Genomic DNA, 21,986 nt, shown 5'->3' on the forward strand with positions numbered 1-21,986 from the left:
ATTTGTCCAATATCTTGCCGATCCTGTCTGTAGTGTTTTTAATGTTTGGCAGTATCACTGTTTTCTAGCGGGTCAGTTCTTCTTTCCCGTTGTTTTCTCCTGCGGCAGCCTTTTCTTTGTTCTCTTCTGATTTTTTAAGGACTCGTCGGGATGTTGTTGAGCGATACAAATTCTTATAATTTTGTTAATTACCACCTATTCAATACAATAAAAACGTAGTACAAACTTATATATTTATTAAGATGTTTATATGGTACATGTTTCGCTCCTTTTTCGTGAGCATCATCAGCCAACTATTATTCACTTAAGGTTGTATAAGATCATGAAACAATTCTTTTGGATTAAGATTATTCCTATAAAACTAATTGACAAATCTTATATTATTTTACAAGTCATATAACAAAATTATGTCTTTAAGTTAAAACTTTTTGTCTAAAATCTATCTAATATTTTATTGACGAAACTCATCTGGTGAACATCTTTTAAATTGTTTAAAAAATGAAAAATAAAAAATAAAAAACTTTTGAGATCTGGTTAATTGTATTGATTCATGTTGCTTAACTTGTATGATTATCGTTAAAACTTCGTAAACTATATTGACAATTTTCTGCACTTGATAATTGTCTATGTTATGGACATTTGACTTGTTCTCGTTGCTGGAGTAACATTTATACAAATGTATTGACATTAATTTTATATTGTCAATAGGATAATATTGTTCGTGAACAAACTTGTTGATGAAACACTTTCTAATGTGATATTGGATTTAAAATGTTTTCGTATGTTCCAAAATGGCTTGTTGGTATATTTTTCTTTATGCTGCGTAATTTTTTAGTGTTACTCCTAGCCTCTTGAGAACTACTTGTTGTTCTGTGAAGTGCAAACAGTGTGTCACTGCGCCAGATCTAATTATTAAGCCGTTCCTCTTCTATTATGACACATGGTGTGAATAGTCACTTACAGATTATGTCTCTGCTTATATATTGTGATTCATTTTATGGCTGATGATGACATTATATATGTTGAAACCGGTCCCAAAGTTGAATAAAAGGTGTTTGTAACATAAACACGTACCTAATTAGTATTGAAAAGGTTGAACCTAATAGATATCTTATCGTTGAACTGACAGGATCTCGTGTGCATCTTTGTGGATACATTAATGGCCACTAGTAGATGTCCATGCATGTTAAAGGTCTCAGTCTACTGTATGAAAGTGCCCAGTTCATGGTATGAAGACATCACCCAATTATCACAGAAACATCTCCAACTAGAACTTTTTTTTGCTAATTGTTTTACGTCGCACCGACACAGATAGGTCTTACGGCGACGATGGAACAGGAAAGGGCTAGGAGTGGGAAGGAAGCGGCCGTGGCCTTAATTAAGGTACAGCCCCAGCATTTGCCTGGTGTGAAAATGGGAAACTGCGCAAAACCATTTTCAGGGCTGCCGACAGTGGGGTTCGAACTTACTATCTCCCGAATACTGGATACTGGCTGCACTTAAACGACTGCAGCTATCGAGCTCGGTAAACTAAATTTTTTTAACACAGTCCAGATGAGAATACATACAATTGGACCTATCGTACACTCTTCACTTCTTTGTGAGAGTGCAAACAAAAACAAAATTAATCAGACCATGTTTCCAATTCCTTAAAATGAAGTCTGTACTGCCAAGCCCATTTAGAAAGTGCTACTTTATGTAGCAGGGGTCTCTTCTGTGGTTATCAGCTCTGTTGCATCCATCACTTGCAGTTTTCTTATTCACGGCCTTTTCCAAAATTGATTAGATTAACTATCATTGATTGTTAGGAGTAATTTTTGCCAGGTTTGGAAACAATTTGTTTCTTCTGGGGGTGGAACTCGTGGTGGGAACTTTTTCCACCTACTGTTATAACGCCAATTTGATGTTGTTCATGAGTTACACCTCTTTTTGTACACCTTCTGGACATTTTGCCCCAGTTTGTAGACGAGCTGAGATTGGTGAGGACAGAGGCACTCTATTTGAAGACAGCAGTGTAAGATGATGTAGAGATGATCCTTGTCTGTGTTCTCCTTTGTCCTTGTGTCCTCTTTCCGTTGCTCCTTATTCCCACATTGACCTGTTCTTGTGCTTATTCTGTTTTATGTTCTTATCGTTCTATATATTAGATGCTTTGCAATGGATATGACTTAACTGTTTGCAGATTGAAGTTAGACAATTGTAACAAGTAGTAAAGGGCTAAGATTGCAGATGAAGTTATAAACATTATCAAATTGGGCAGGTCTCGCACTACCACAGTATGAGAGTTGCCACACAAATGTCTCAAGGAGTAGATAGTCTTCGAGAAATAAACATTTGGGAATATGAAGCTCATGACACATAGGAATAAACATCATAGCATTACAGGTAAATCTGTAGTTATCCTAAGGTTGATATCAGAGTGCCATATCACTGCACTATCCCCACGAATATGTAAAACATTTTTGTACATTACATTACATTGCATAAGAGACTTTCTATCAACATCAGTTTGTGAAAAAAAATTGGCAGTAGGCTGTCACTCTGTAATAAGTTGATGACTACTGATAAATAAATAAATGAATAAAAATATATAAATAAAATTACTCAAAAACTGAATAAAATTAATGAGCATAATTAACCGAAATGTCCGTAGTATGGGCGCCAGAGTTCACCAGAATGGATCCCTCGAATTTAGATAAGAGCATGATAGACTTTATATCCCAGGGCGTGTACATAATGCTGCGTACTGGTACATCTGCTGCAGGCCTTACCTAACCTCCTGAAAACGACTAATACGGTAGGAACTGCACCCAGGTTTATCAATAACACTGATTCTAAATTAGCTAACTATATTCTGAACAAATTCCGTGCATGAGCACCTCATCAACATACAACATTATACATATAATACACACATAAAATATTGCTGGAAGACTCCATATTTACAACAACAACAACAACAATAATAATGAAAATCGTGGGAAAACGAAAGCGAGAACTAAGCTACCATTTGTAGATAGTCCGATGAACAATGTACATGTATGAAGATAAATACCCTTCACTGTCTCTATATCAATTCGACTTACCGATTCTCATAATCGGCAGTTATCACATCACACAGATACTGTACCTTGTACTACTGTGTTCACATATTTTAACACTTGTTGTAAAGATATATACACACGTCTGTCGATCCTCAACATATAAATTTATGGAAAGTCTGAGATAGCTTTCACCAACATATAAAGCTAGGCCGCCACAAGTGCTACAATACTTAATGCGCAAGCACTCTCCACAAACATAACACGACTACGCTCCACGAACGTTTGAAGTCCAGTCCATTGCTGCCGTGTCACTCCAGTACCGTGTATCAGCACCACTTCCTTCCCGTACAGTGCGTCAGTTGTAGTTGTAGTTATCTTCCTTCTCGTTCATATACAATCACCTTCACAATCACCCTTACAATGTTTCTCATACAATCTCCCTTATAATGTTCCTTACCATCTCTCATACAATCATCTGGTTGCCGCCGTATGACCAACCTTTATAGACATCAACATCCCCCTCCTTTCAGATGAGACGTCTGGATTGGTGCTTGCCAGCCAATCATGAGTGATCTCAAATCAAGACCAAGCCCTGAACTACTTCTTCCTCCCAAGACAATAACAAACTCTGGGGAGTTTTCATGAATCACCAAACTTTCCTGGTACAACAACAAGCTTATCTCATCAGGCTGGGATATATACATGAGTAAATGGAATTTCCTGACACAAGTACATCACAACAGACACTGGGGTAGCCAGATGACTCATTCAAATTACCAGAGTTATTAAAGCAAGGTTTTCCCACTCGTGCAAAACAAATTACTCATACCTACATATGTGGATATCTTCCAGCTTACCAATATAAATGTCAAAATATACAAATGAAATACTAATAATAATAATAATAATAATAAATCGAATACTGACAATAATATCTCTAACTTCTACATATAATTCAGGGGTGTGATATATGTACTATCACAACTCTTCTAATGACCACAGGGCTTGAGGGTTTCGTAGACTTATTAAATTATCGCTGTTTCAGCTAACCTCTAACTGTGCACGTGAGTCAACACAGCGCCATCTTATAACAGAGTATGTGTGTGACATCACATATTTAGCACAAATTTTGGCTTACTTTGAACTGCTATTACATGAAAACTATGTTTCACATATATTTTTATGAATAGGTAGACGCCTCTTTTTATCTGTCAATTCAGACATTAAACATAATCATAAGTTAAATACTCTCGGCGATATATGCGTTCTACCCAAACACTAAAACGCCTTAAAATTTTTCTTTCCATGTACCTGTTGTCGAGAAACTTACGTTTATGTTAAAATTGCCAGATGGTGACATTTGTTTACAACCTTTGACCGTGAGTGTAACATATTTGCCAAACACATTCCCAGCAAGTGTGTTCAGTTCTTGTTCTATTACCTCTCATTTAGTAAGGAGTTGCCTGCTTTGTTATAGATCACAAAGTATTACAAAGCGATGCTGATAATACGTTGTGTGAGCTTATTTGTGTTGAATAAAATATCAAGATGTTTAAGCATAAAAGCAATGAAGAGCCGAGTGATGATCGACAAAAACTATTTGCGTCAAATCACCATTACCAAAAGCATTATACGGCAGAGTTTCTATGCCTAGGACCATGTGTTCTGTGAAACATGAAAGTGTGATTTTCCAGTTAAACTTGGAGGACATAATGACTCCCAACACCATGTGAAATCCAGAAAAGCATGAGTACAGGCGCATAAAATGGTGATGCGAGATGCTCTTTTATTACTAAAAATAATAATGTAAGTGATTTTGCGTTCCACTAATAATTTTTGCATTTTTTGGAGATGCCAGAATTGTGTCCCACTGGTGTTCTTTTATATGCCAGTAAATTTATTGATGTATTTGAGCACCTTCAATACCACCAGATTGAGCGAGGATTGAACCTGCCAAGGTGGGCTCGGAAGGCCAACGCTCCGTCCGAGCTACTCAGCATGATTTTTTTTCTTCCAGAAAGTGACAATAATAGTGTTAAACTAGGTGAATGTTACAATCACAGGAATAGAACCAGCTTTTGGGTGGTTATGCCGTGTGCATTTTGCAGAGTTTCGCCCACCCATTTGGGCTCATCAGCTGGATTGGCACGCCCCTCCAGGACTCTGCTTAGCAGTGGCAGACCAACCGCATGGTCCCGCCGTGTTAGCAAATAGGGATTGCTAACCTGCTAAAGGAGAAGTGAATTCTCCATTTCCAAAAAATATTACTCCTCATGGAGTTAGAATATCGAAAATGGCTTTCACGGCCGCAGATCTTACAATCGCAGGAATACAACCACCAGAATAGAACTCTGCAAAATGCACACGGCATAACCACCCAAAAGCTGGTTCTATTCCTGTGATTGTAAGATCTGCGGCCGTAAAAGCCATTTTTGATAGCTGAATGTAATTTCACACACTTTTTGATCGAAGATAACCTCTCCTTTCTTCAGCAGATCATGTTAGACCAGGGGTGCTCAACTTAATTTGCGGGCAGGCCGAATGGCAGCTTTCTAAACATACCGGGGGCCACATTCCCCTCCCCCCAATCTTCCCTAACATAAATAGGTATGTCCACACCCCTAGGTGCCCCCTTCTTCAATCACCAACCAATTAACCAACCAAGCTCTCACACGGCTATTCAGCAACATAAACAATGACCTGAACCACAATACAAAACAAACTGAGAAAAGTAAGCAATACTCCGTAACTTGGGATAAACTTGCTGATTAATGAAAGGCCTGGACCTTCGATTGAAGTGACTGGTTTGAAATGTCTGGAAATAGATTTGACACAGCCACCCTCAGAATGGAATGTAGGTGTTCATCACTGATCCACGAACGTAATTTTGATTTTATAAACATTTTGGATAATGTTTGTTCGCAAATGTAAGTACTCGCAAATGCACACAAGAATTTTCTCGTGAATTTTAAGAAAGCCAGAAGCGCCCTATAAAAGTTAATAAGATTTCCTTCCACGAACTTGTCCCTTAATTGGAAACAACCCTGAAGTTCAATTAATTGGATCTGTAGTTGCACATGTACATGACAGACGTCAACTGCAAATGGATTTTTGAACAAATTAATTTTCAATAATATTTATTCAAAACAATCTTTGAAATACAATAAATAAATAAATAAATAAATAAATAAATTATATTGAAAAGGTGGATAATTCAAACATTGTTTCTGTTCCGAGGTATCTGTGGAACAGCAGAGGTGAAAGAAGGTGCGGGCTGGAATGGGTCTAACTACAAGTCTTAAAGATGAATTTAAAATTTAAATAAAGGTTATATTTTCAACAGATAACAAAGGTTAACAATTCTCTCTAGGTGAAATAACAAGGAACAATCAGGTACAATGCAACTTTACAAATTCTGGGCTACGAGCCCCAAAGTCTGAGCTCTCACAACCACAAATACCAAAGGGCAGAAAACCCTTAATTACATGGAGCGTTTGCTCCCACCACGTAATGTCAAGCCTCCTAGAGGCCCCTCTTAAAATACCAGAAAGAGCTGACCCGCTCTCAATAGTTAAAGCCTATCAGAAGGCCATAAACAAACTTTACACTTGACTGCCCTTAAGGCATACTTATAAATAAACAGGGGTAACTAGTACCCAACCTACAGGGCCTTCGCATGAAGAAAAAAAAAAAAAAAAAAAAAAAAAATCATCAGGTTAAGTTACTGGCCCAAAGTACAGAAAGGACTTGAGGCGTGAACTTGCACTCCTAAATACACATGTTAAAACCCTAAGTGGCGCTAGGCCGATACACTGGGGCTAATCCCAATCTAGGGAGGTGACTCGTATGAGAAACTTTAATACATTAAGGAAGAAAAGAAACGGTCACGAAAACGTAGTCGCCTCAATTTCAAATGAAGGGGAGCTCGAGAGGTTAAAGCACTCTCTATCCCCGAATTAAAGTTCAAGAAAACTGAAGTTTAGCAGAAAAAGGGTTTACATGTTTAATAGTTTACATATTAAAGGTTTCGAACCTTCCCCGAGAGTTAAACTGCTGAGCTAGCAAGAAATAAAGATGTTAAGAGGCCATTAGCTTGATGAAGAGCTGCTGCCTGAAGAACGGGCCGCTTCCCGCCGCCTGCTACATATCCACACACTAAGGTAGATGTAACTGAAGTGCCCGGAGACAAGAAAATCAGCAGTTTTTATACCCTCGTGGAAAATTCGAGACCTTTCAGGAATGAGTAGACACACCCACTCAATTTTTATTGGTTGACGGCAAAAACTTGTAGACAAGGCAATGAAGAAACACCTTATTGGTGGGAAATTAATTACAGAAATTTAGGATTGGTTAAATTCAAAACAGGCGGAAAGAAAACTTAATATTGCCAACCCACCAATGACAGAACAAAATTTAGTAAAGACAAAACTTATGAATACAAAATTTCTTCAAGAGAGTTCATTCCATTGCACCAGAGTGTATTACCATAGTTTTTTTGGTAGAGACCTCTGTTAGAGAATGTCCACACTTCTTGATCAATGAAAAACAAAAGCAAATCAAAAACACACAATGACATCTTCTGATAAACAGTAGAGTTAGTTCAGTTGTTAAAGTTCCGGGCTTCTCCTGTAGAGAAGTTCAGTTGGCGCAAGATTTGAACTCACGTCGTAGAGGTGTACCGCCCGGTACAGTTTCGAATAAATATTATATGATAACTCAATATGGACCAAGAAAATGAGATTTATAACTTTTGTTTCGTATTTATTTATGAACAAACAGGCTTCCAGCCCCAATACATGTTCAAAAAGCAATAAGTCTATTGAAAATAATATTAATAATTATAGTAGTAATAATAATAATAATAATAATAATAATAATAATAATAATAGTAATAATAATATTAATAATAATAATATGTAAATGAAAATATAATAATAATAATAATAATAATAATAATAATAATAATAATAATAATAGGAATAAATAATAAGTTAGCTGTAGCAGTCACCGACTCATGCTTCCAGCAAACTCATCACGTGTCCTTATGCGCTCAACAACTTGCGTCACATTCATTGTTCCCTGACCTACTCCCGATCAATACCAAAACAACGACAGTCAGCAATTACATTCCAACCAGCCATCTCACAATCAAAAAGTCCCTGCCTTTATGAAATCACATATCATTTACCCAACTCCACCCACTTAACTATGTACTCAACACAATACTCCCCTTCCCATTAATTTTATCATACTATCTCCATCCATTGCATATCATCCGATTATTAAACACGCTTCCCATAGACATACATCACTATTCCAAACACGTACCCCCTTGTCCACCCTCTAATTCCTCTCTTTCATTCTGCTCTCACAGGACTTTTTTACCGCACATAAATACCTGTTCAACTCGTCCCCGCTTTCCCACTGCTTTATAATCCATCTTAAAATAGACTGCTCATCCCCTCTTCCCAATAGTTTCCGATGCTCGGCACTCGGTAATCTATTTCTTATCTTATTCGTTTCTTCACAGTCACTTAATAAGTGAAAATCGTCATTCACTGCCCCGCAAAGTATACACATTGTCCTGTCCCTCCCTTGTAACCATCCTTTATTTCTATACAATCCCATAAACCACCACATCATCCCATACCTTTTTGACCTGTCAACGTATCTGATATTTATCCCTGCAACCTCCTCTATTTTAATAAAAACATTCAGCGAATTTCTCAGTTTACTTTCCCCCACTAATTTCTGCCTATGAATGTCTCTAATCCTCCTCATAAGCATCCTCGTCCCTCTAACTTCTGTCTTCGTCCAAATCTCCCCCCCATAGATGCCCTAATCCAATCATCTCCAAATAACCCTTAAATTTTTCTAGCCATCCGCCCTTATACATGCTCTTATGTTGCTGTTCATACGCTGCCTGTAAAACCCTCCCACCTTCCTGTCTTTTTAAAATCATCCAGTATCTAACTATTCTTTTCACACCCTCCGATTCCAAATCTTCCCCACACATTAATTCTGCCCCTGCATTTGCTGAGCACCCCGGCAGACCCATTACTATCTTACCAAAACTACTAATAATACATCTTAATTCCCCTCTTTTCTCATCCAACCCCCAAACTTCTGCGCCATACAATACCCTCCCGAAAATCACCGATCTTAACACTAGCCTCAAGGCTTTATAACTAATAACGGGTATTTAGCTAGCAAGTTTCTGACTGAGGCAAGGGCTGCTAATCCTCTGTTTTTCACCCTACTAATCTGATCATTCCAGGTTCCTTTAATGTTAATAATAGCTCCTAAATATTCCAACTTCCTTACTTGTTCCAACCGTTCTCCCTGCAGGATCCATTTCCCTTCTATCTTTCTTCCTTTGTTTACCTGGGCTACTAATATTTTAGATTTATTCCCATTAATCCTCAATCCCCATTTCCTCGCAAACAGCGACACTGCATTTAACGCTCTCTGCATCCCCCCTGAAGTTAGTCATCAATATCACATCATCAGCAAATATCAGTCCCGGTACCTCCAGGCCATTAATTACCGGCACGGACCAATTGCTTGCCCCGTGCCCCTCCAAAATATCGTTAATAAATAAAATAAACAATATTGGCGATAACTTGCACCCTTGCTTTAAACCCACCTTGGACTCTTAAGGGTCTACTCAGTCTCTCGTCTCCCAATTTTACACAAAACCTGACAACCCTATATATTCCCTCCACTGCCCTCAACATCTTTTCCGAAACCCCCAGCCTGCCTAATTTCTCTAATAGAGGCTCTCTATTCACCTTATCAAACGCTTTTTCAAAATCTATTGCTGCCACATAAACTGTACTTCTACCCAGGCTCTTATACTTTTCTAAAACAGTCTTTACTATCATTATATTATCCACTATTCTTTTCTTTTTCCTAAATCCCCCTTGGAAATCTGTCAATATTTCATTTTCTTCAGCCCACTCACTTAACCTGTTCACCAACACCCCAGTGTATATTTTACTTAAGGAGTCTACCAGAGATATTCCTCTAGAATTGTTCAAACTGTTCCTACTACCCTTACCCTTATATATTGGACATACAGTTCCTATTTCCCATTCCTTTGGGTACTTACCTCCCTCACAGATCTTATTGAATAGTTTAACTATGCCCTCTATCATTGTCTCATTTTTGCTAATTTCTTTCCAAAACTTATTATTTATCCCATTACATCCCCCGGCCGACTTTCCCCTAACTCTGCTTACCACACTCAAGATTTCTTCCCTTGTAATTTCCTTGTCCATTTCATAAATTACCACTCTCCTATTCCCCCAAATTACTTCTTCCCCCGTCCCTCTCCATCTTTCTTCCCCCTTCTGCCCTTGTAATTCACCAAAGTACCTCACCCATTGAACTTCCTCAATACTCGTTCTCTCTATATTCCTTCCACCCTTAATTATTCTATTAATCTTTTCCCATACTTTCTCAATGTTGTTAGTCTTACTATCCTTATTTATGGGTTCAATTTTTTTCTCTAACCACGCCTTTTTTACCTCACAAATTTTCTTTTTATACTCCTTCCTCAATTTGCAGAAAATCTCCCTTTCTGCGCTCCCACCTTTCTTTCTGTACTCTCCTAACGCACCCAGCACCCTCCTCCGCACTCCTTCACACTCTATTAAACCATTCTTCACCCTCTTTCTTATTTCTCTTTCTACATTCTGCCTTCTGCACTATCATCTTTATTGGATGTAGCAGCAATTCCAAGGCTTTATCAATATTATTCTGCTCTATCACATCTTCCCACCCATATTTCAGAAGTTGTACTTCCTCTTTTGCTACCCTATTTCAATCGCGTCCCACTTTATCTGACCATTTATACTTATTATATCCACTCCCTTGTTTATCCTTCGTCTCAGCTTCCTTCCTTACACACTTCTCTTCCCCCCTTTTCAACATAACCCACACTGGGAAATGGTGTGATTCAATCCAGTCTCCTATTTCCATTCTGACAATATCCTCCATCACTCCTTCCAAGCTTAAAACCATATCTATCACACTACCTCCCTTCTCAGTAATATATGTCAATTTCCCCGTACTGTCACCCTCCATCCATCCATTCAGAATATACAAATTCCCCGCAGCGCACATCTCTAGGAGCTTCTCCCCATAACTGTTTATAATTTTATCCTCACTCCTCCTACTTTTCAACATAAACATTCCATCCTCCCTACTATATACTGGGCTCTGTTCCCCTATTCTAGCGTTCCAATCTCCGAATAACAACATATCCTCTTCTCCTGCAAACTTTCCTCTTATCCTACTAATATCCACCAATAACTCTTCGAAAAAATACTTATTTACATGTGCTGAACTACTAGGATGGCAATAAACGAATGCTAGATTTATTTTCTTCCTCCTTCCTTCCACCCCTCCCATATTCAATCTCAACCATATAGTTTCTTTGATATGTCTCTATATCCTCTACCATTTCACTAATTTCTTCCCTAATTAATACTATCATCCCTCCTGGTGCGCGTCCCTTATTCCTCTCCTTTCTTCTATATTTATATTTTATCACAAACCCCTTCCATGAGATCTCCCTCCCTGTTTCCAGCCACGTCTCCAAGAGTGCCACAACATCGAAACTTTCTATTACTTCCCGAACTTTATTTTCTAATTTGTTCATTAGTCCCTCAATATTCACACTTCCTATTTTCCAATATAGTTATAACTTTCCCTCCCTCCCTTCTAAGTCTCCCCCTCTATTCTTGCTCCTTGTAGTTATCGACCTTTCATCCCTTGTCTCCATTCCTCCTTTTATAACCAACCTATACCGTTCCATGTCCTCCGTATCCTCCATCCCTTTACGTACTTTTCCCCAGAGGTCTTTTAAACTCCTACTTTTTTCTTTACTCATAGTTGCTTTACCTTCCTGTCGATCAGTCTTCTCGTGTCCTTTCTTGCTCACTGAACCACTACAGTCTGCTCTCACCGTTTCTTGCTGCTCACCCTCACTCACCCCTTCACTATTTTGATGTTCTGTATCCACACTACACTGTCCGTTCTCTTCTGAGATGATCTCCTCTCCTTCCACGTCTCCCCTCTTCTTTGTTACTTCTTTCTTCCTTCCATCTTGCCTTGTCATCTCTCCTCCCTCGGAAATAACGCATTCGTCCATCTCCTTTAGCTTCGTCACTGAGTGCTCCCTAACCCATCATCCGTTTATCACCACCAACCTCTGACCTCTTATTCGTGCCTTTAGCCCCTGATTTCTCACTCTTCATAGGTGTCTGCTCAAGATCTTCATATTTTCACTTCCTTCCTTTCCCATGTCTCTTTTCACCCCTACTTTCTGTCCCTGTAAATTATTACTGTTACTTAACACAATTTCTGCCATTAGGGTAGAGAAAAATTTTAACCTAATTGGCCTCCGTCCTTTAGTTTTTCCAACACTCTCTACATCGTCTGTCTATTTCACTGAAGTTTATCATCATCCTATCCCGTATGACTTATACCACTTTGGATATCAGGTCAATCTTGCCCTCCCTCTCACCTTCCTCCACACCATAAATATGGCTTTCTTCAATCTCTCCTGCCTGTACCCCTCCGCTTCTCTCTTCATCTTCATCACCTCCTCTTCCAGATGTTTCACTTTCCCTCTTAATAACTCGATTTCCTTCTCATTATTGTCCACTCTCCTGCTCGATTCCTCCATCTTCGTTTCTAGCCATTTCTTCATGTTCCCTAACTCCTTTCTCTGCTCCTCCATCATGTCCTTTATTTCCTGCACCTTATCCCATTGACACTTTTCCTGTATTACCTCACTCACTACCACCTTGAGTGCTGCCAAGTCCTCCATGTTAAATTTTCCGCTGGTACTTGGGCCTGGGTTTAATTCCACCCCCCCAATAACCAGTAGCACCACTATCACTGTCACTACCAGCACCGCTTCACTCATTTTTACTCCTTCTTTTCTTAACACCCATCCATTTTTGGTCTCCTTCTTCTGCCTTGCCTGCCATTTCCCAATCGCAGCCCGGTACTGCTCAATACCAACCATGTTCGCGGCACGCACTGCACCACGTGACCTCGCTCCTCGGCTGCTCGAGCTAGACTGAGATTTATAACTTGTAATAAATTAATTTTCTCCGCATTCACAGAAAGGTCTTTAAGTCTGGTTTCAAATTCATTCTTCAGTAGGTCAATCAACTTAATAAACCGATCATATATGGCACTGAACTGTTTGAGTTCGCTTCTTGAAGCTCAGTACAACATGAAAAGTGTGGGAACATGCCCTTCTCTAAATGCTGTCGATATAATTTCAATTTATTTTGGAACCCTAGCACGTAACTATACTCTTCACTTAAAAGCATGCCATTCCCTTGTAATCCCTTATTGAGAATATTTAAATGTTGCATGAAATCTGTGAGTATTGCTAAATCCCACATCCAGTTTTCGTCTCCCAATTTTGCCACTTTTTTCTGTTTCATGTTCATATATGTGCTCATCTTCACGAAGCTGAAAGAAGCATTTCAGTGTATTACCACGATTAAGCCAGCATACCTAGTTATAAATTACATCGCCGTTATCACAATCAGTTGAGGTGCTGGATGCAATAACAACTTAAGTCTGAAAACACTGTTATGAGAAAATCACATCCAAAGTTTTGAAACACTGTAAATATCAGAGTTGTTTCATTTATGGACATCTTTATTTATACATATAATTTAACAACAGTCCTTAATAATATTTCCATTTCACTGTGAATTTAAATTTCACTAGTTCTTAAATATTTTTTTAAAATGTGAGTTTATTTAAGTTCTTATTGCATAGACTGACAATCAACACCTTAAATTGGCATTTATGGGCAGTAGATTCGTCCAAAATAATTTAAAACAGAAAAACAGCTACCTTGTAGTGATTAATAAGTATATTTTTATAGTAACGTTATGTATGCAGAATTTAACAAAAATTACTGGATTACAAGCATGTTACATGTTATAATTGAACCGGTGGATTAAATAAACTTTAATATTTATTTGACTTCATTACAAGCATGTTGCCGGAATTAATTATGCTCGCAATCCAAGGTCCCACTGTATTTTCCTTGCATATGACATATTACTTTCCCACTATTCTCAATACAAAAATAGTTGTCAGTCAATTTTTTTTTAAAAGCACGGCACTCGCTATCCACTTTTCTACATTATTCACAAATAAGTTATTAAAACTACTTTGAATAACAGAAGTTTGTAAGAATGCTAGTTCACAGTAAAGTACTAAACCACAACGAACCTCTCAAATCACTTTCCGTGTATAAAGTGGCAATTTCTTGTGGATGTCCCAGGATAACTGTACCTATTTAATCCCCCGTGGAATGCAGGAGACCTTTCACTCTCCAGGCAAGTCTGCAGCTCTAAATCCAAGAAATGAATGGATGAAGATTAACCCTTGCCTGCGTTTAAGGTGGAAATAATTATGCATCTTAAAACTTTCCTACAGCCCAGTAAAAGAATCATCATGTCAAGAAAAAGCTATGAATAATTCAGAGATTTTTCTTATGGTTTTTATCCCTTTTCACTGTAAATTACAATTGAGTTTTTATTATCTAGTTTTTCTGGTATCTATGAAAAATGTAAATTATAAAAACTCAGCCAGGGCCACATAAAACAACTTCACAGGCAGAGTCCAGCCTGCCGGACGTACGTTCAGTACCCCTGTGTTAGACCATTATCCAGAGCAATGTTTCCTGACTCAGAAATTGCTAAAAGGTTTCGAAGTGGCAAAACAAAGACAACTGCAATAGTGAGATGTATGTCTGAGTCAACAGTATCTGAAATAGTCAAGTCTTCAAACTGCTCCTTACTCATTGTCTACTGATGGAAATAATGATAACAATGACTGAAAATTGTATCCATTGGTGTTTGCTTATTTCTGTGAGAAAAAAAGAACATATAGTTACTCTGCTGCTTGCTTTGGTGGAATGTGATGGTAAAACTGGGGAAGGAATATTTAAGGGTTGGATAGAGAAATTAGAATAAAGATGCAGAAAAGGGAAAACTGTTTATCATTTGGTTGTGACAGTGCAAATACAGTGGTAGATAAATTAAGGGAGTGTCACCATTTTTGAAAGAGCAGAATCCTTCAATGATTATACAAGGCTGTATGTGTCACATACTTAACTTAGCTGCCCAGAAGCCTACTAAAACATTGGAAGCAAGTGCAAACATGGAGACATTGTTAGTAGACATACATTTTTTTCTTGAAGGAAGATCCAAAAAAAGAAAAAAAATTAAGATCTTTAAGGAAATAAGTGAACCTGAGCTCAAAAGACACAAAATTTTGAAACATTTCAGCACAAGAGGATTATCTCTCACTGATTCAATAAATAGGGTCTTACAACAGCAGGAGCCATTGAAATTATTTTCACATTGGTGAATAAGTCAGAAGAAACCAGCAATAGCAAATTTCTTGCAGTGAAAGCAGCAATGGAATATGAAGCCACTTGGTATTTCTGAAGTACACACTCCCTGTTTTCACAAAGTACATCATGTTGCAAGTAGGTGCTCCCTCCCCAAAGTGGCCAGGTACATGAATAGATTGTTGGTAGATTTAATGGTGAGGTTTGTGAAATCTGAAAAGATTGAAAAGCAGTTAAAAGTAAGTTTGAAATGCATTATTGATATGAAGTTCAGTAGGAGGAGTTGTTAGGAAGATGACAATGATCTTGTAACTGGAGTTAAAACAAGAATTTTGATGAATTAATTTTACGTCTTATTGGCCCACAGGTGACCCGATGCTGCCTTAAGTTATTATTGGTTCAGGTCACTGGCGACCTTACGAATTTGACTTTGGTTAGTCCCTACTATGAAATTCAAAACAACGCTGGTGCACTTGTTGTGTGCGTTATTGTTAAGGAGACATTTCGATCTATTTACCTCTGTGACAATTTACAGATTCCACAAGTGTGTGACCCTAAAATGACCCCGGAAATAAATGTTAGTTTCTCGTTCATTGATCTGTTTTTATGGGAATGTGATAGGCCTGTGTTACATATTTTCATATTATGCTTGGTAACAAAATATCACAAAACACAAGGCTGTAAGTAGGGTCATCATCACATACTGGAGAGAAATTGCTGTCACTGTCATCACTTTGTTCCAAATAATGAGCAATAAATCTGGGATCCGGTGCCGTCCTAAACCTCTTTCTTTTCTGTGCCATCGGTATGTCAGAATGTGAAGGCTCCTTGCCTAAAAATGACATGAACTCGCGTTTAAATATTACTTACAGAAGGTAATAAATGTATCAATAACTACTCCAATAAATAAAATCTGTAAACTTATATTTGCTTACCTGAGAGCAATGTAGAAAGGAATAGGTTACATGAGATGTCAGAAGGGTGGTACTACTCCTGTTAAACAACAATGTGCCATCTGAAGGCAGCAACTTTGTAGGCTTCATTCGCCGTAACTGCGCAAGCGATTAAAAATCTAGGTTAGACAACCATCCTAACACAGGGTGATCCGATGCAATATGAAGGGAAGATGCAAAAATTATTGTTTTGGGTCGCCGGTGGGCCAATCGAAACTAGCAGTATGCCTCGATCCTTTACTTCAATAGGAATACTATGTTACCATTAGTTATCGGAAATCTATAACTAGGAAGTTTCTTACTCCGCAATTTTGGGAAGTTCACACCAACGGATAAGACTAACATGCTTCGGGACATATGGTGACCCGAACCAAGAGGAATATATTCAATTTCTAGTTGCTGTCTGCGCTTCTATTCCTCTTCATTGTGGCATTGCTTAGAAATCCAGTAGTCGTGCGGTGGCAGAGATATGAGAGGATAATGCATAAGTTTCGGGTGGGGGAGTACTTTGAAAAACAATAGAAATGTTTAAAGTTCACAAGTATGAAAGATGCATGAAGAATACAATATTCAAGTTGCTTCTAAATTGTAATTTTAAATGAATGAGGAACGAATTAATATTCCATCAACATGAAGACCCAACTCAGTGGCTCAGGCTTCTTGGCTCTCTTAGCCCAGCTTGGTACGAAAGGATTCCTGCAGAAAAAGTTTGCTATCTATGCATTTGTGATAGCCATCAAAATAGATAATGTAAACCCGTAACATTATTTATACCATATGTTAAATGTCGAAATTGTGTACTTTTGATATTTCTTAAAATAATTTTTGTTGTGCAAGTCTTTCCATCTGCTACTTCATTTTTTATCTCATTTATGTGTGTATAGGGTACTGTCTAAATTTGAAATACACAACAGAAGGTTCAAGAAGTTCTCTTGTGAAGACTGTTAATAATACAAGATAATTTGTAGTGCTATATATATCCTTCAGTTCCAAAATTTGTTTAAATATAATTCAGTTTCACTTAGTAGAAAAATAATTCATTAACATGCTCATTGTCTATATTTCCAGGTGACTGAAGTAGCTGGCAATATCATTCTTCAGCTCAGTCCATTGCGAATTTTTGCTCGCAATATGCGCAACCTTCTTGTGCAGTCTAATGGTAGTCTCCCTTTGTCATTGGTGGAGTCTTCTTACTTACGTACGTATGGAGTTCCTTGTCAGCCTGCCCAGTTTGGTTTCACCAGTTTAGGAGCTCTACTACAGTCTATACCAGATATAGTGCAACTTCGTGGACGGGGAAATCGGAGAACAGTATACTTATGTCAAAGAACTCCCCGTAAGTAAACTTAAGTTCTCATATTTTTCACCTTAGTATATATATTTCTCCATTAACTTGCCGCATACCGCGCGTGCACACACACATGTATATTGTTTGAGAAGACTTATGTTTGAGGCTTCTCTCCAGTTTTCTCTACTGCTGTATTTTCACATATATACTGTCATCAGAATAAAAAATGCAACACATAATAAATGCTAATTTAAACTTAGTTTATCACTTTATCCTTTATTTTTAGACAGGAGAGGTTGTTGTTTTTGTTTTGTGAACAAACAATGAAGTGTGGATTGTTTATAGCACTAGCCTTCTCTTTTTTATCTCATGCAACCTTGAAAACAGATGACAGGATTAGAGGCAATAATTTCAAGTTTTCTGGAGCAATTATGCTGTTAAATCCTGAAGATGATGCAAAAGCTTTTGGTATGGTGGCAGATGGTTGCAGCATCCATTATATTGCAGAAGTTTAGAGAACTGCACCTTCCACGGTATCCAGAACCGTAAGAGGGTGCAGGGAAACTGAAGGCTATTCAAGGAGACCAGGATCAGGTACAAGAAGAGCAATATCAGCAAGAGATGGGCACTTCTTACAGCTTTGAAGTTATCTGCAACCTTCACACCACCACTGTTGAAGCATGAAATTGACTCTACTAAGTTCAAAGGATCAGTGTTAGTGAGAGGTCTAAAGAAGACTGAAATAAGCCAAACTTCATTCCAAAAAACCCAGAACTCTCCAAACAGCATCGTGCAGCTCAACTGCATTTTGCAAGGGGATATCACAGCTGGACAATATATCATTGGGAGCAAGTTCTGTTCACTGATGAGTTGCAATTTGGCTGGAGATCGCCTGACTGTAGATAAAGGTCTGGAAAAAAAGGCCTGGGGAAAGGTATTCCTTTGCACATTCTCCCCAGGACTCCTTTTCATGGTGGTTCTCTGATAGCATGAGCAGGATTTATTATGACTAGAAGGACGAACTTGGACTTCATGGAGTAAAAGAGTGCCTTACAGCACATCGGTATGTGGAGGAAATCCTTCTGTAGCATGTTCTGCATTTTGCTTCATTTATTAGTGATGATTTCACACTAATGCAAGACAATGTGCGCCCACATGTTGCGAGATGTGTGCAACAGTCGGTTCTTGGATGAAGAGGAGATTCATGTTATGGTTTAGCTTGCTCAAAGCCTCAATTTGAATTCTATTAATTATATTGTTCTAAATGCGATATTATTTTGGTGTAAATATCACACGAGATACCTTCATTTCCTTCCAAAAACCACTTTATTGCCGCTACATCTATTCCTTAACAACGCACAGTTATACCCAATTATACACAACACTACACTATTAAGGGAAACACACTGAAGCAATTTACTATTGATTCTGTTAGTGCAGGTATCTACAAGTTCTCACACTGATTATTCACTTTGCCATAACAAGGCAACGCTGACTACCCTCTCACACAAGTCATTTTTGACAAATACAGATATCAACTCACTCTAACCCACACTCTTACTCCACTGTCTCTCTGTCACTGTCACACTGACTGACTTCACCACGGAGCCCAACACTGATTACAATAGAGTAAATTAATGTATTATTTGGGTCCACCTTTTCAATACAAAATGTAAATAGTTTAAATTACATAAATGATTAGGGACAAGTTTCAACCTAGTACTAGGTCATCGTCAGCCTAAAGCAAAATTAAAACACAAAATATCGCAGAAATTAAACAATGTAAAGACACGTATGGTCTCGTAAAAGTACATACCATGTGAGATATTGTGCAGCACTATGTTAAAAAAGAACTCTCTGAAAGATTGATCAGAAGTCCAGTGCATATTAAGAAGATGTTATAGAAAGGAATCCTTGAATTGCTGGAATATGCCGGAGTTAAATAAAGGTGGATAGAAATTCGCAGTTCGATGATTCCGAGTCAACACTGACTGTGTCTTGCTCGATATATTGTACCAGTAAAAGAGCCCGACTCTCAGATTAAATTTTAAAGTAGCATGAAATAGAGTTTTCAGGGCGAAAAACTGGATTAATTGTAGCTAGGGCTCGGTACAGGAGGTAGGGTCCTATCTACAGAAAAACTTTGACTCTGATTGTATAAGAGTTTATTCAAATAAGTCATGAATTTGCACATCACCTCTAAGTAGAAATGGACTGTCTTCCTCGTATTCCAATAGTATGGCTCGGGTTCTCCAGCTCACCAAGCCAAGCTGGTTGAAGCACGTTCCAGAAGACTCCAGGGATTCCAGGGACTCCAGATACTCCAGACAGAGGCAGCTGGACTGTCTGGATTGACGGCAAGTAGAGATGTCTCGAACTCTGAGGCCCGGGTTGAACCCCGATGATCCAGGCGATGTTGTAGATAGTCATGTACTGCTTCAGCCCAATGAGACTGAGAGGATTGATGTTCCCAAGGTCACTAGTAGCACTGAGTCCACGAAAATCTTGGATGATCAACTTATAAGCAGAGATCTTGATAATTGTACATCAAGACTTCCAACACTCCTAAAATGATATGAGTGGTATTAATAATTTTAGAGTTCATCACTAGGAAAATCTTCGTCTCTGAATAAGGTTTGGCAACGAAAAATACAAGTCCCTTCTTGTGAAATTATAGTTAAACTCAAAGTTCATTACTGACGAAGGTGCAAGTCTTTGCCTAAACTCGAACGGAAAAAAACACAAGTCCATTCACTTGGAAGTCTGAATATATTTAAAGTTAATCACTGGTGAAATTCATAAAGTCTTTGAGTGGCCACTGACGAAAACACAAGTCCATTCACATAAATAAATTCGTTGACGAAATTTATAAGTCTTTTAAACCAACACTGGCAAATGTACAAGTCTTTGAGTAAATGCAAATGAAATCCTAACTTTGTTCAAAGCCGTTGGAAAGTTAAAGTTCATCACTAGCAATGTTAATCAATCACTGTCTATTAGAAGAATGAGTTCCTCAACAGTTGCAAATATTCCACGTAAATAACACAAGTCCATTTTACGAACACTTAGAAAATCTCGAATACTCGTAAATAATACAAGTCCATTCAGTGAACACTTAGAAAAATTCCAGCTTCGAAGACGCGTAAATAATACAAGTCCATTTAGTGAACACTTAGAAAAATTCCAGCTTCGAAGACACGTAAATAATACAAGTCCATTTAGTGAACGCTTAGAAAAGTTTCAGTCTCGACGGCACGTAAATAATACAAGTCCATTCAATTAACACTTAGAAAAATTCCAACTTCGATGACACGTAAATAATACAAGTCCATTCAATGAACACTTGTAAATATTCTAAGTTCAATTACGAAGACTTAGAAAAATTTCTACAACACTCGAAGTCTTATGAGTCCACTTTATAAAACTTGGAAGAATCGTCCTCCCACACTGGTATAATGACAGAGTTCCACGATGATAGTAGCAGCAAGAGTGTCCCCGCTGACTACTCAGCTGAGACTGTGTGAATAGGCTACAGTAGGTCCTCCTTTTATTCAATCCGGGATGTCTACGTCATAATACGGTTTTATTGAATATCTCCCGAATCCCTTGATGGATTTGCTTGAAACTCGAGCATTGGGACGTTTAGGTGATCCCAAACAAGATGACATACCGCTCGACTCGCTAGCACAATTATAGAAATTTCAAAATTTTCTCCATCGAACTCACTAGAACAAGTGACGTGGAATCCAGAAAATACCAGTCAAGGCTGGTAACACGTGTTGAGACGAGCAGGCGATCTAGCTAGCCCCTGTGGCTACGTCACAGTTCACAGTCGTCACACACTCGCTAGCTGGTCCTCGCTGCTGGTAAACAAACCAGGCGCGCTCGGAACATTACGCGTGGTAAATAAACGTAACTTATGCTCAAAAAAATACTTATGTACAGGTCGTAACCGGTACAATATGTACTGTTTGACAAACAGTGTAGAAATACAGACTTCTGGACATGTTCTTGCAGCACTCTGAATGGAACACAATCAAACAACATGGGCAATCGATCGACCAGCCTCTCGATTGGAGTAGATCAAACTTGAATGTTCGATTACCGTATAACACACATGGACATGTCTATGAAATTCCTAATGTTTCTACATGTATTTGGATAATAAATCATTACTGTAAGTTTCCAGGAACGTCCATATGTAACATAATAATAGTGGATTATACCCAATATACGAATATCACGGACTTTTCTGCAGTTTTCGACTACAAACGTGAAATATGGTCGTACTAAACATTTAA

General features: G+C 38.2%; 1 protein-coding gene across 6 annotated transcripts in view; it reads left to right on the forward strand.

Moving 5' to 3' along the window:
* The window catches only part of Marf1 (meiosis regulator and mRNA stability factor 1-like protein), an 818,555-nt gene that overhangs the window by 625,257 nt on the left and 171,312 nt on the right, over window positions 1-21,986 (forward strand). For all 6 annotated transcript variants that reach the window (XM_067150043.2, XM_067150047.2, XM_067150048.2 and 3 more), the window contains one exon: window positions 17,466-17,733. In XM_067150043.2, the coding sequence (XP_067006144.2) occupies window positions 17,466-17,733 (268 nt within the window). The remainder of the gene's footprint in view (window positions 1-17,465; window positions 17,734-21,986) is intronic.

Source organism: Anabrus simplex, chromosome 6 (genome assembly GCF_040414725.1).
Source record: "Anabrus simplex isolate iqAnaSimp1 chromosome 6, ASM4041472v1, whole genome shotgun sequence".
Taxonomy (NCBI): Eukaryota; Metazoa; Arthropoda; class Insecta; order Orthoptera; family Tettigoniidae; genus Anabrus; species Anabrus simplex.